Source organism: Rhynchophorus ferrugineus, unplaced genomic scaffold (assembly GCF_030347505.1).
Source record: "Rhynchophorus ferrugineus isolate W39M unplaced genomic scaffold, kcgeb_rfMv2 rfM3, whole genome shotgun sequence".
In the NCBI taxonomy this organism is placed as follows: Eukaryota; Metazoa; Arthropoda; class Insecta; order Coleoptera; family Curculionidae; genus Rhynchophorus; species Rhynchophorus ferrugineus.
The window spans coordinates 26,877,725-26,893,592 of NW_027472582.1; the positions used below are offsets into that span (position 1 = coordinate 26,877,725).

Consider the following 15,868-nt stretch of genomic DNA (forward strand, 5'->3'; position numbering starts at 1 on the left):
TATTGAAGCAAGTCAATAGACCAAATTGAAGAAAGAACGCTAAGTCATAATGATGCTTGACAACACTCTCACCTGTTTGGTTAATACTTGAAACTTTCGTGAACCCTCTTGGACTTCAGAGGAGAAGGTATAAACTATTGTTCAAGTAGTGATTCCATCTGACTTCTATTTCATTTTATTGTGTGTAGGTTTCTTTATACTTTTATATATGGAAATTGGCTGATGATTTTGTTACCTCAAAAGTTACAAGCTTCTTGGTTGTCTTCTTCGTTGCCGTAGCATAAATGTGCTCAAAAATTAAGTCATCTCCCTGATACCTTGAAATTTTTGTCCGGTACTAATCCTCGCATTTATTGTAGTAACAAAAAATTATTATAATGGCTCACAGTAAAATGTAATACACAGTAGAACAATAATAACTAAAAATAAAATTATAATCAGCAGAAACCTATATAATTTTTTTAATATAATAAAGCAAATAACTTACGATAAAAATAATTTTGTTCTAAGAATTTTATTCAGAGTGGATAAAATACCTTATTAAAATATAGTAAAATTTAATTTTGTTAAGTTATTGATTAAACATCCTTAACATAAAAGATTCGGCGGTCTGATTAAAAGGAGACAATAAAACCTTCAGCGAATATCCTTTATTAAAACAGTATGCGTGCCAAAAAAATATGACTCGAAGAAAATGAAAATTACCAAAGATCTCGGAAAAATGAGGGTCTTCCATCTCTGTTACTCCGTGCATCAGTTTAAACCTGCGGGGAATCGGTCGAAATATATGACTGCGTTTCGATGTCACTAGGGTGGAATTTATTTTCGGGACGCTTCCAAAAAAGAGGAATCAATGTAAAAGTCAAAAACATACGATTTATCATTGGTTTAAACAGGCGGATCGATATTTAGCGAATTGCGTGTTTTATCGGCATTAGTTGCCACGAAAGACAGATAAATTGTTGACGATTTTTGTTTCCCCATAATAATAAAACGTTTAACCGGCCAATAAAATTTTGATTATATTCGTAAAGAAATATTTCGTTCTTTTATTGTTCGGTTTAGCATATGTATAAGGTATATTGAGATCGTATTATGGTGTTTAGTGCTTAAATTTTACTTTATAGAAAAAAATAAATAATAAAATTTTCAAATATATGAAATGTTGAAAACATTGAAGTCAATAAATGAAATATATGATATTTTATCTATAGGGATTAATATATATACAGAAGATAGAAGAATTAACAGGAATACCTAACATGTACACAATATTTATTTATTAATAGGGTGTTAAGACACGATTTGGTTTTTTAAAACAACTGCTAGTTTTCAAGGAATAGATTCGTAGTGTTTAAATGGCTCCTCAATCTGTGCTTTAAAACTCCTTATGATGGTTTAACTGTATTTAGGTCTGGCGATTACTTTAGGAAGATAGATAGATATTTGATGATATTCTTGTGGTTCTGACATTAATACAGAGCCTTCTTGGCTATGTGTACGGACGAGTTATTATCTGAGAATATGGCAGTGTTTTGTATCAATATGCCAATCATAGCAACAACTTCTTCGATGTGTATGTCGAGACATTAATTCACAACAATCCTGTCAGTGATGTGAATAAGAGGACCAGGTATATATTAAGATATTGCCATACGAATCATAATAGAACATCCACCATGCTTGAGTGTAGGTAACAAGCAGTCCTAATCGTAGGCTTCTTTTGGAACCTCCCATGTATAAACACGGTAGTTAGTAGGAAACGATAATTGATCTGACTACATCGCATTCTTCTAAATGTTAAGCTCCAGGTGTTATGATCGTTGAACCACTTCTTCGCAGTTTAGCGTTGATTTCCGTTATAAAACGTTTTGCAATCGCGTAAGCCTTAAGTTCTGCTCTGGCTTTTGTTATGTTGTCTGACCATAATAAATTTTGTTAATGTTTAATGTATGTCAGTTAACTGTGGATTTTGACCACAGTACTTCATCATCAATTGCGTTTTACCATGATTTGCCTTTGCTGCCATTGCCGTGAACACTGTCAAGGGTTGAATTTTTGAAGGTTGAACATTTCAGCTGATTTCGCCACCAAGTCCAAGATCACATATTTCCTCAATGGCCTGTTTTAACCGTCGCAGCGAATAAGATACTGATATATGATCTGCAAGACTTGTTATGTAAAGTGAGAAATACATACGACTCTCATTATTTATATGGAGGCAGTTTTGCCAGCATGCATGATGTACTATATTGCATGGTGGTCATAGTAGATTTACATCTTTAAATTAACTGTGACAGTTGGTGATATATTAAAATTGTCAGATATAAAACGTCATGCCTTATCTATTCCAGTTTTTAAAATGTCTGTTTTTTTTCTTGGTTGAATTAACTACATCGATAGCTTGTTGAATTGACTTTGTGAAAGATATGACAATAACAATAACAAGTAACAATTAAATGGATCATATTAAAAAAACTACACGTTATTTTCTCCGAACCTTACTTCATTTGATTATCATTTCTTTTGAGCTTGTCCTAGTAGGGGAGTTGATTCATGTATACTTTATGGATACCACATGATAAGGAATAAACAGAAAACGATCTAAACTAATTTGTGTTCACATGTATAAATAGAGTGGAAAATGTATTGAGAAAAATAGGTACAATATAATTTAATCAAAATGTTTTCTACATCGATCCATTTTCGCACTTGTTCGGCTTCAATAAATCGCATACCCTCCAAGTCATATTGCATGGATCTGAAAAAGTACAAATTTAAAGGCACTAATTCTGTTGAGTAATGGGTGTGGCGCATTTTCCATTGGAGTATTAATAGAGTGTCTTTGACAACATGGTTGGAGGAAACCTTCCCCCATCAGATTCTGATCTGGTTCCAACGTGGCCACCTCGGAAAAAAGGAATTTTGAAAATTGAATTGATGTATATCGAAAATATAATTTTAGATGTTCCACGATAAGCGTCATACAGAGAAGAATTTATAGTAATACTGAGTGGAAAACTGTAACTTTATGTAGAAAATGGTCAAAACTATCTAATTTAATACCTTGTTATGTTATTTAATCGTTGTTCATATCGATACTTTGGATTTTCATTAGTGATCAAAATACGTGGAAACTAATGTTAGAGACTGCGCTGTGGAACAAATTAGATCGTAATTAATTTTGTTAATTATGTTTGTTTTATAAAACAGTAATAATTAATGCCTATATGTTTGTAAGGATAGATATATACTGTATATATTGACGTCATTGTTACGACCATGTACCAATTAGCCAATATTTAAATTCCCTTCATTATGTGTAAAACAAGAAAATTAATGGAACTGTTGAAATAAAGTGAAACAAAAACTATGATTAACAATTTTTATTTGTATTTATTTTAAGTAAAGTGCATGGTAATTACTTCATTATATTTTGTAATTTAACGATTCTAAATATCCGTGTAAACGACAGTTTTCGTTTGAAATCTTTCATCATATAACTAATGCTCTTCAACTATTAACGTAACATAATATCTGAATAATTAAAGGCTTCAGAAAACAAATTAGTTAATGTCTCAATTTTAGGTAAGGTTAATGTTGAAATATATATAATGAAATTGGCTATACTAGTGCGGTAAAATATGCAGTATACTAAAACTTATCATTACCTTACGGTAACTGAAATTGAAAAATTACTCTAATAATACTTCGTGCTTAACATTTTTCATATTATATTTAAATTATAAATGTCATTTGATATAATTGATTATTAATCAAAATTTCCTTAACCAAAGTTAAACTAGTGAAAGAAAGGCTTAACATGAAAATCATCTCGGAATGCATTCACTTGTTTTAATCAATGAATTCAAATTGTTTTCAAATTCAAATCACTTAGGATTTCAAGTATTCAAGTTCTCTGTGCTGTAAAAATATACCATTCTATGAATAAACATTCATAAGATGTTTAGACGCGATACAGAAAATTAGGTAATAATAATCTTCATTTTGATAAAGATGTTAAAAAACCTATTATTATTTCAAAAGAACTCCTATTAATATAGTAGGTTCGAAATATTATTTTGTTTATAACCAGGCTATTGACTATATCCATTAAATATACCTTAGATGTAAAAATGTACAGCAGATATATAAGGAACTAATAATGACTTAATTAATTAGTGTTTGTTTAGTAAATTTATACGTTATATGTTCCTGTTTCAGCAGTTCTGTAGAAATTTAAATAAATAAACCAATGTTTTGTTACATTATAGTGAATATATTTCATTGTATTGTATTATATAGGGCAATGCCATAAAAATACGCAATATCAAACAAAAAGTAATACCATCTCGGATGGATCGGTAAGCAATTCATAAACATTCAGGTCGTTTTTCACAAGGTTTAAATCGAAATCGATACTTCATCAAATAAATATCGCATTTTCCCATTGGAATGGTCCGATTTCCGCACAATATTTTCCCTTATCGGCACTGAGCAAAAACAAGATGTTTTCGCCTTGCTTTATTAAATTCAAAATAAAAACTCCGCAGATTACCGGGGCCGTATATCACCTGAAGTCCCACGGGAAAAAGAAAAATAAATTACCGGATAAAAACCTAAAGTGACAGAGACACTTCGATTTTGTTTGCGTAGCCGTATTTTTGCGGCTTGGGGTTTATTCTGTATTTTGTGTTTGGTGTTCGGGATAGATTCGTTCTTCGCATATACATACATCCTGAAAGGAACTTGCTGTCAGCTTAGATAGACTTAGATAAGAAGCTAATAACCTTGTAATAAGTGATTATTTAACGAACTATGTTAGCGGTATCTATTTAGAAAAAATATCTCTTCTAATAATTTTTTTGGTTATTATTATCTAGTCAATTTTAAAGACCAACCCATTTTCTAAATTTCTCCGAGAAAATTGTAATAAACAAGAAACACATATAATAATGAGAGACACTAATTAGAAGAAAAACTCTTAGCTATGATCTAATAATCGAAAAACATTTCGATGGCTGCCAGAGAGGGCTGCAAAATTAATAACATTCATATTCAACGCAATATTACGAATGGAGTATATCTCTAGCGTTTGGAATTCTTAAACCGTCGAAAAACCAAATGTCTTCTCCTATCGATCTGTAAGTTTTTTACGGATAATGTTAGCTAGGCTTAATAATAAAATACACAAAAGAAATATCATTCCGTAGAGTGTATAGATTAGTAAATAGCATAAATCTAGACTTATGCCAAAAGATATTGTTCGGCTGCATTATTCAACATATCTCAGGCCTTTGGAATACAAGTTTGCAGGTTAAATTAAAAGAAAATGTTCTACTTCTTACTCATTTTCAGTTACTAAAATTTTATCTCACAGACAGACATCTTGTCATAGTACCAAGAGAATGAACAGACTGAATTGCATCCAATATATTTCAGAGGAGTTTCACAAAGCAGTCTACTGTGTCTAATATTGTTTTACTGTATACCGCTGTTCTACCGACCAGAAAAACCAGTACTCACATGCAGATGATACTGCTGCATTAACATCACAACGAAGAGCCAATAACAGCATCAAATGACCTCCAAACACAGTCAAATAAATGCCCAGTCGTCATTAAAAAAGTCGACAGATTACCTTCAAATATTACTTTCTATGATTTACTAAAATAAGGCAAAGCTTGTGGTGCTACATGCTACCTACACTTTTGTTGGTCTTTTTGTTTCAGTTAAGCATATATTAGATTTTGTTCGTTTATTGTTTTTTCGATATTATACTGTCAGAAACGATAAGCCTTAAAAGGGCAATAAATTGTCATACAATTTCGTATCACCCTTAACAATAATCATTATAAATAGTTTAAGGATGGATAACATTTTGAAAAAACAAGGTAGAGTAACTACCTTGAGTGTATGATCATGTAAACCATCCACATGGAAAACGAAAAATAATTCGTCCGATTGCTGACATTAAAGGGGTTAATTATCATTAGAAATTTTGCCTGAGGAACAAATGCCACGTAAACTTTTTTCCATAAAGCAACTTATCCTATTGTAATTTTTTCAACCTTCTATATTAAGGTTGTTTTAAGAGAATTAATATTTCAATCCATTCTGGAAGCAAATGTAGAATTTCTACAACTATTTTCTATGTTTATTTATGTCGAAAGAGCCATGTTAGTTCGGTAGCCATTTTCCATTATCGAATTATCAATCCATTCCTGCACTTCTTCAGCATTTCCAGTCCGAATGCCTGCCAAACCATACTATATCAACCTGAACAAGTGGTAATCAGTAGTCAATATATTTGGTGAGTACGGAGTACACTTGGTACGGCAGCATCAAGAATCTAGCAACGAGAGCTTAATTTTTGTCCTTTTAGACTTTTTTGTAGCAGCACGTCTTTAAATTTATTAGAGTTACATCGGCAGATATCCGCACTAATAATTTCATTCGGTTATTAATGATGTGTTGTTGATATCCCTTTTGTAGAATTGCATGAAATTTATATGAAAGCGTAGACATAGGCGAAGACTTTCTTGAACGTCACTTTTATTACCCCCACCGTACGATATTACTGTTTTTGCTTGCTGGAGGTGTCGGCACAAGAGGTACTATATGGCTGATTCAAAAAATTGACATTATTTCCAGATGGAAATCGAATGAACAAACTAATCAAACTTATACACACTGATACACCCAATAACCCGAAATTAGATAGTTCATATATTTATTAAATTATTCTATAGAAAAAAAATCCTTTTAAACACGATACCCTCAGCATAAATCTTTGATGGGGAGACTAGCAGGGATATGAAGTAGCCGTCGCCGATAAGAATATACGAAATTGTTTTTTAAAATTTTCAATAATGGAAACAAACCTTCCCTTAACGCTGGAACTGTTTCGTTGCCCTTGCCCTAAGGCAATCCCAAACAAATAAAAAAGTGTAGTTTAAGAGAATCCCCAAACATTGTAGGATGTTACCCCTACAAAATATAGTCATTCCCATAGACCACAAAAAAGATACTTCACGTAATTTAATTTCTAAATGGAAAAAACGCTCCTCTGTTTGAGTTTGAATTAGGTGGTTTGTTGGGTTTTTTATAGCTTTCATTGTCGTTTCGCAGATAAAAGTTTTGATTCCGAAAGAAATTTTCGCAGAGAATGTACACGGAACAACAGAGAAAAGCTTTTGTGCCTTTAATATGTTTTTATATTTACCGATGTAACATATATTAATATAATAGAATTCTTTGTCAGTTTCATTAAATAGTAATAGTAACAATTTATTTTATATGAGTGTAAATATATATGAATTGAAATGTACCTATAATTGGACTGAATATGTTATGAAGATATTGATATTATTTAAACAAGCCAACAGTTAGTATTATTGTGTATTAAATAGTATGGGGTACAATTTCAAAAAAAACATCATGTTGAGGTTTGTTCGATATTTTATTTCCTCGAACTGTGAACAAAACAAATTATTAGTGGTCTCAATGCAATGTATACATGTATAAATTTGTACCGGGTAATTCATGTTTGCGGGAAGTTTTATTTTTATTAAAATAAATCGGGTGCAGGTCATCGAATGCTTTGGAAGCTAATGGCATTAATGCTCCATCGATTAAAACATGTGAGTACTGATTTCGGCGTATTAAAAATGAGGATACATTAATAAACAAATATGTAAACTCCGGATTTGGCGCATTCACCTACTACTTTTTTATATATAAAATATTTTTTTATAAATAAACGTACAAAAGTACAAAAATTTCATAAATAATTGATTTAAAGTTGAAACTATATATACGGAGAGAAGGAAATAAACATGGAAATTTTTTTTAAGTAACACATTTTATTTCAAAAATGAAATAAAATGAAATATTAAAAATAATTTCTATATACCGTTCTATTTTTATAAAAATACCATATTTAAATTAATTTACCTATTTCAACAATTAACAAGAATTCCAAGAACCATATAAATAAACATTACCCTAGAAAGACCAAAATTATTTAGATTAAATCCAGCCAATGTAGCCAAAACCAATCGAAAAAGCCACCACTACATATGAAAGCAGTGAAATTCTCGTAAAAATCTCCAAATATGATCAACTATGATCGCTACTATTCTTTATCCACAAACCCCATTAATGAATTGACTACTTCGAGCTTCCGATTAACACATTGTACATTTACTAGCCTAAAACGAAAGGATCATTGCATTTTTAAGCTGAAAGAAATCTCAGTCAATACATCATTATTTTTACAAAACAATAATTTATTTACCTATACTCTTATATAAAAATGCATTGTATTTTCCTTGTCATTAGATCATTAGGGTATCGTTGATAGTTTTATATTTCGTTTATTTGCTTCAGATCTGCTTTTGTTAAAAAATTTAATTAATTCATAGTATCATTATACACGGTTCGTACACCTTAGCAAAATGCTGTCCAATTTCTTCTTCTCTGATTCTCCGAATTTCACATTCTTTGACATTCACTCTCAATAAACTCTAGTTACACCTCACCTATAAAATAAAATTTAAATAGTTGTAAGTTATATTTTAGTTATAGTTTAAATAGTTACAACAATTTTTCTTACTATTCTTGATCAACACCATTAATGACTTGATTGCTTCCAACACAACAAGAATCATTTTCTTCTGTGTTCTTATCATTTAATTTTGGCATACATTGACACCTATTCGGTGCCGTTGAAAATGATGTATTATAAATTTGACAGCTAACATTCTCATTATAAATAAAATAGATGCTATTTGAATCGTATAACTTTTAAAAATGTAACCTTAAATTCTGCACTTACCGTTGATCTTCCATATTTTAAAACCAATGTATGTTTAGGTAATACAACAATTGAACTACTATTACTATGGAATTATTTATATAACACAAAATCTAAATATTCTAGATTTTTTTGTTGTTTTGGCTGGATCAACCGTATTGATCGACTCGAAAAAAATCTACCGCCATTAGAAAAGGAAGGCAATATTGAGTATATGGTGCTGTATGCAGGATGGTGCGCTTGTGCCAAATCCGGAGATATTTGTTATGTAGTGTATCCTTTAAAATTGACGATTGATTTTGGTACTAATGTTAAAAAGTACTCTGGATAATCAAAAATATGTTAAGCCAAATTACTTGATATATATGCTATTTCAAGAAAAGTGACAAAAGTCCTTTCTTCAAATGACACATTATTAATAAGAGTACAAATTATCAGAAGTGCAATTAAAACTTAATTAAGCATTTTGCAGAGTTCAGTCAATACCAAGCTAATGCGATTTACGCAAAATGAATTAACTTTTCAATAAACATATCCCATTATCACTATTATTATTATTACGGAGCATTTACTAATTTTATTGATTTAAAGCTGTGAACCCTATGATATCAAGTACGAAGAAAATAAATCATAGAAATATAGATGGAAAATTAGATAGCTAAATTATAATCATTAAGAGAAGCATTATTGAATTATTTCTAGTGAGCTGTGAAATTGTAGGACCCGTAGAAGTCTAGCAAAAAACAAAAAATTAAGTTTTTTCAATACCATGTTGTTTCATATTACCCGAATGATTAATTTAACGCTTATACGATATGAAGTTTGAATATTTTCATCTTTATATTCCAAAATGTGAAATAATAATGTAAAAATATTATATATGAATGATGAATTAATATCTATATTATATATAGTTATTCATTCACTTATATATATTATATATATTATATATATTATATTTATAATATATAGAGGTTCATTCATTCCTTAGTTTATGAACAATTAACATCCAGTAAAGTTATCGCAAAGATTATGAAATGAAGCACATATTGAATATGAAGCACTAGATAACATCACCTTTTAATTCACTCAACAGAGAACTTTCTACCTTTACATGAGATTTAAAAATTTGAAGCTCGTATTGCATTTAATGAATTTTTGTTGTCTTCTGTATTGTCTTAATTATTTTCTTCTATTCATGATTATTTTGAAGACTATCGTTTTTATCACGTAGTAACTACTGACACTTACCTGTAATTGTTTTATACTTTAAGTATTTATATAATGTTTATTTTAGAAAGAATTCTACTAAATTTTAGTTCGCGCCTTCTTCTGTGACCACATAACTACTAGTTAAATTTTTATTCGTTCTTATGTGTGTTTATTGTTATTTGACTGTCATCATAGAATTCCATAAAATGTAAACAAATAACGGCATTCATAACAATAAAATGTAAAAAAAATATTTATGGAATCTAATCAGTTTTAGTGAAAAAATAAATTTTACTTTTATTGTTTTAAACAAATAATGATCTATAATAAAACAAATGTTAGAGAGAAGGAATATTACTCGTGTGGGTTGTGCCCAAAAAACTTTAATATAGTAGAATTTTTTTCAGACTCCAATTGTTTGTCACAAGGAGTGTTTTATTTTTTAGGTTTGACTTGATGTACGGTGTGACAGAAATGGAAAGCATCCATTTACCTCTAGGAGGAGACACGGGCCTAAAAGACGGAATATATGAGGAACAAAAAGATGAGGAGTTAAGAAAATATATGCGTACAAGGTGTGAGGTTAAGCCTAATGTATGTTTCGAGGAAACTAGGGCCAAGTATAATTATAACAAGCTAAGTGTAAGTCACATTATTTTACACGCATAAACAGTAAACGTTTTAATTAAAAAATAGTTATTTTAATATATTAGGACGATATAAAAGGTTAGTTACTTTTAAATATCTCCTAAAATATCTATGTAGCCTATATTAAGTTCAGTCTCTAAATTCTATATGTTTAATAAGATGTTAGTATGTTGAAGCGCAAAATTTCACAGCCAATAGGACGAATTAAATAATAAAATCTTAAATCGACCAATATACGAGGGTGGTTCAAATATGGTGGAAAGAAAGGCTGTAGATGGTGTGGCGCGAACAGTGTGGCATAGTTTTCCTTGGGAGCGCATGTTTCACGCGCGTGCATGATCGCCATGAGTGAATGTCGGCGTTAAAGGCGTTAAATAGACGGAAATTTTTCTGCGTTTGCAAAATCAGTTCGGTAGTGAGTGCCTGAGTAGGGCTGCCGTGTTTAAATGGGCCAAAGCATTCAAAGATGGCCTCGAAACCGTCGAGAGAGCAAACATTTACGCGGTTGAAAGTTTGTCGCCGCTTGCTGATGCGATACGAGGCGGAGGGAGACACTTTTTTAACACTATTACACTCCCAAAAGCAAGATGTTGTCTAAATAGTGAAGGAAGAAGGAGGAAGGGTCGCTAGTCAAAGCGGAGACAGCAAGGTCCGCGGGTAACGTTCTGTGTACGGTTTTCTGGAACCGGCGGGGCGTGCTGTACGTCGATTTCCTGCACACCCAACATACCATTAATGCTACATACTACTCTAACCTTCTATTACTTATATTCATAATATCGCTCGATACAATATCGGAATTAGAGTAGGAGGTACTGGAACACCCTCCTGCAGTCCGGATTTATCACCCTGCACTACTACATGTTTGGACCACTAAAAGAATCCCTCAGAGGTCAAAGATTCAACATCGACAACGAGGTAGAGGAGTTCGTCCGCACATGGCTGTCCGAGTTGCCCAGGGAATTCCAAGATACTGGCATCAAAAAACTTCGTGAAAGATGGACAAAATGCCTAATTAGTGAGAGAAAATTTCTAGGAAAACTGTAAATTTTTGTAAATTTTTTCAACAAATAAACGTGTCAGAGTATTTGTATCGATCATATTTGAACCACCCTCGTATAATGAGAAAAATGATAGTGATTTTTTATACAACATATTTTGTTGGATACGATTTGTACAATCTTGGATTTGATTAATTCGTGAATCCATTTGATTTCGATATCATCACTGCAATTCTTTTCTGGTTATTTAGTTTATGTGATTTTTGAATGATTAGCCAGTTTAATGATTAAGCGCTAACCAATATTTCTAATCTCGTATATTTATGAGTGGTTTAAACTTTTTTACTGTCAAACAATTTGGCAGACAGCAGTGAGATTAGTTTTTTAAACATAATTATTTGTGTCTCCCTTCCATCTTGAACCATTCTATAATATGCTTCAGTTACAGATAGGCTTTAAATGGATTAACATTTCCATTACTTACTTTATTGCTTTATTATATTTATTATTGTCTGTAATCTAGATGAAATACCAGATACTGATTTGAGGCGCTAACATTGATGGTTTTCTTGAAATTGTTCTAACTATGTCGTATTTAATATTCTAGATAGGTTGGAGTATTTATAGTTGTACACCCACTATAATATTGGGAAGATTAGTTGATACTGAATAGTAAAGATAAATATTGCTAATTAAGATATAATTGAGAATAATATGGATGTATAAAGTACGATCTGTATAATACTTACTTAAAATCGATGACATTTTAATAACGAAGAAAAGTGGGCTATATGAGTACTCTCGAGTTACCTCCATACATATTCCTGATGCGAACGGCTTCATTTTCTTCGATCGCAAGTGATGAGGCCTGTTATTCTGGAGTTATGATTCCTGTTTCTATGTAATTAGTTTTTGATGTTTAAAAAACTGCCACTTTTTATTTTCTGTTGAAACATTTTTAATTTAAAACTCATTTGTTCACATATGTATCCTTATTTTCACTTATGTTATAGTTCGTTATCTGAATTTAAACTTACAGGGGATGAACAAAATTACATAGAAATCAATATAGTTTTGCATGCTGCAACACTGCTTTAATATAAACAATGCGACGATTATATAATGCTCAGGTTACAAGCGTGGGAGTAGTTCTGTTATTATATGGTCAACAATATCGTGGTGCTCAGCTGCTCATGTCATCACAACACTGACTGGTTTACTTCTAATGTATATCTCGCACCCTCAATTTTTTTTTTATTACTCTTAGTGAGTCCACAATCTGCCCTATTGGCAATAAGTATTTCTTCTGTTTATATTATATATACATGGCATGTAGAAAATCACTTCATTAAGCAATCTTCTGTATAAAATATTATCTTAATTAATTAGTCTTATTCTAATGCTTATTCTAAACTCTACATATGTCCAGTAATCAGATCAGGTGGTGTTAAACGTTTTAGTCTACGCACTTCACTATCACGTCGCATATTTAGCTGATTAGCGAGTACATTGGGATGCACTGACACTCTTTCGAAGTACTTCACACAAACACGTTGGATTACACTCGTTATAGGTTCTAGAGGAATATCGCGTTGTATCACTTTATTTGAAATATAGTACGGAGCATCAACAATGGCACGCAACACCTTATTTTGGAACCGTTGAATGATGGATATTTTAGATTTGCTAGCGGTACCCCATAGTTGAGTTCCATAGGTCCAAATGGGCTTGAGTATAGACTCATACAGCAATACCTTGTTATCTAATGATAGCTTGGATTTGCGCCCAATGAGCCAATATATTTGATATAATTTTAGTCCTAGTTGTTTCCGCTTAGAGAGTATGTGCTTCTTCCAGGTTAGGCGTCGATCTAAATGCATACCAAGATATTTAACATGCTCTGCTTGGGGGAGTTGAAGATGATTGATATTTACTGGTGGACATGTCCTTCTACGCAGGGTAAACGTTATATGCGTGGATTTTGATTCATTGGCTTTAATGCGCCATGTCTTCAACCATAATTGTATTTGCTCCAGGTGGGTTTGTAGGTTTACTGATGCTGTGACTGGATCTTCATGGGATGCTAAGATTGCTGTATCGTCTGCATATGTTGCCACAGTAGTTATTTTTGTGGTGGGCAGATCAGCCGTATACAGAAGATACAGTACTGGATCCAGTACACTACCTTGCGGAACTCCTGAATATATGGGATTTAATTCGGTATGTTCATCGCCTTGATTTACAATAAAATGTCTGTCAGTGAGATACAATTTTAGTAGCTGATAGTCCGGATGAGGGAGAAGTTTCTTTAGTTTAACCTGCAAGCCCGTATGCCATACTTTGTCAAAAGCCTGAGATATGTCTAGGAAAGCAGCCGAACAATATCTTTTGGCATTTAGGTCAGCGTTTATTTGGTTTACAAGTCTATGCACTTGTTCTATAGTCCCATGCTTATTGCGAAAGCCAAACTGATGTTCTGGAATAATTTTTCTTTTTTCTATTATATAGTTTAGTTTTTTTATGTATAATTTCTCGAAAACTTTCGAGATTATTGGTAATAAACTTATAGGTCGGTAGGAGGTCACATCTTCTGGTATTTTTCCTGGTTTAAGTATCATTAATATTTTAGCTACTTTCCAGATACTAGGAAAGTAATTAATTCGTAGCATAGCATTAAATATATATGTTAATAGTTTTATAGCCTTTTCTGATAGTTCTTTTAAAATTTTGCCAGTAATTAAGTCATAACCAGGAGCTTTTTTAATATTAATCTCTCTCATTATTGTATGTTTAACTTTTTTGACCGTTAATTTCTCGTGCGGTAAATCCATTTGAAATGGCGAATCTAGAAAGCTAGTAATTTTATTTTCGTCATCTTTATGTAGGTTTAAAGGTTTAAAAACATTTTTTAAGTGTTTTGAGAAAATGTCGGCCTTCTCTTTATTGCTTCTCGCCCAATTATTTTCGCTTGTTTTAATAGGTGGGTTATGCTGCTGGGATCTCCTAAGATTTTTTGTTGCTTTCCACAACGAATAGTCTGTAGCCTCAGTTGAGGTCAAGTTTTCTAGGTATTCTTGAATGCCTTGGTTCTGTTCGATTTGGATTAGATCTCTCAGCTCTTTTATGGCCCTATTAAATTTTCTTTTATTCTCTTCAGTCCTTTGCTGTTGCCAATTTCGTCGTAACTTTCTTTTTTCTGCTATCTTTTTCTGTATTGTACATGATATATGTGTATTTTTTCTTGGAAATGTTTCACTGTTGGGAGTCGCGGAATATGCTGCCTCCTGTATATTTTTTGTAAGATTTATTGCTGCTATTTCTATATCCATTTCAGTTTGTAACGGTAAGTTTAGAGAGATATTTTGGTCTATGTTTTCTCTAAATGAGGGCCAGTTAGTTCTATTATTGCACAGAGAAGGGGGTTTATCTTTGATGGTAATTTTTGAAGAAATTGTTACTATTATTGGTGAATGATCAGAAGACAGGTCGAAACATGATTCTGCCTGACACTTTTTTGGATCAATATTTTTTGTAATACAGAAATCTATTGTATCTGGTTTTTTATTTCTGTCTGAAGGCCAATATGTTGGTTCACCAGTAGAGATATGTTGTAAGTTATCTATCCTTATGGCTTTGAGCAGTTCTCTACCTTTTGAGGTTGTTATTCTTGAACCCCACATTAAATGTTTTGCATTATAATCTCCTCCTGCTATAAATCTATTACCTAGCGTACTGAAGAATTCTTGAAATTGTTCTGCCTTTTTGTTATGTTTGGGTGGGCAATAAATCGCAGAAATTGTTAATGGTCCATGGGCTTCCTCTATGGTTATACTGGTGGCTTGCAGGTAGTCTTTGCGGAATTTTTCTTTTTCGAAATGCTTTATATCATCTCGAATTATTATGGCTGTATCTCCATGTGCTTTATCATCAGGGTGATTTGTATGATAAAGCTTATATTTAGGAACTTTCAAATAATTTTTGTCCGTAAAGTGTGTTTCGGAAACCATCATAACGTCAATATTTTGTTCAATTACGAACATTTTTAGTTCCCTGGCGTGTTGTTGGAGCCCATTGGCATTCCAGACGGCGATTTTGTAGCTATTGGTTTCAGGCATTAGGCAAGTTTGCTTACGACGGTTGTGAGTAGACCAAGCATCGTACTCATTTGATCCATTAGTTTGGCCATCAT

The 15,868-nt window shown here is 32.0% G+C and overlaps 1 protein-coding gene across 4 annotated transcripts in view; it reads left to right on the forward strand.

Moving 5' to 3' along the window:
• The window catches only part of LOC143192946 (neuroligin-4, Y-linked), a 226,240-nt gene that overhangs the window by 190,064 nt on the left and 20,308 nt on the right, over nt 1–15,868 (forward strand). For all 4 annotated transcript variants that reach the window (XM_076398800.1, XM_076398798.1, XM_076398801.1 and 1 more), the window contains one exon: nt 10,477–10,672. In XM_076398800.1, coding sequence (XP_076254915.1) covers nt 10,477–10,672 — 196 coding nt within the window. The remainder of the gene's footprint in view (nt 1–10,476; nt 10,673–15,868) is intronic.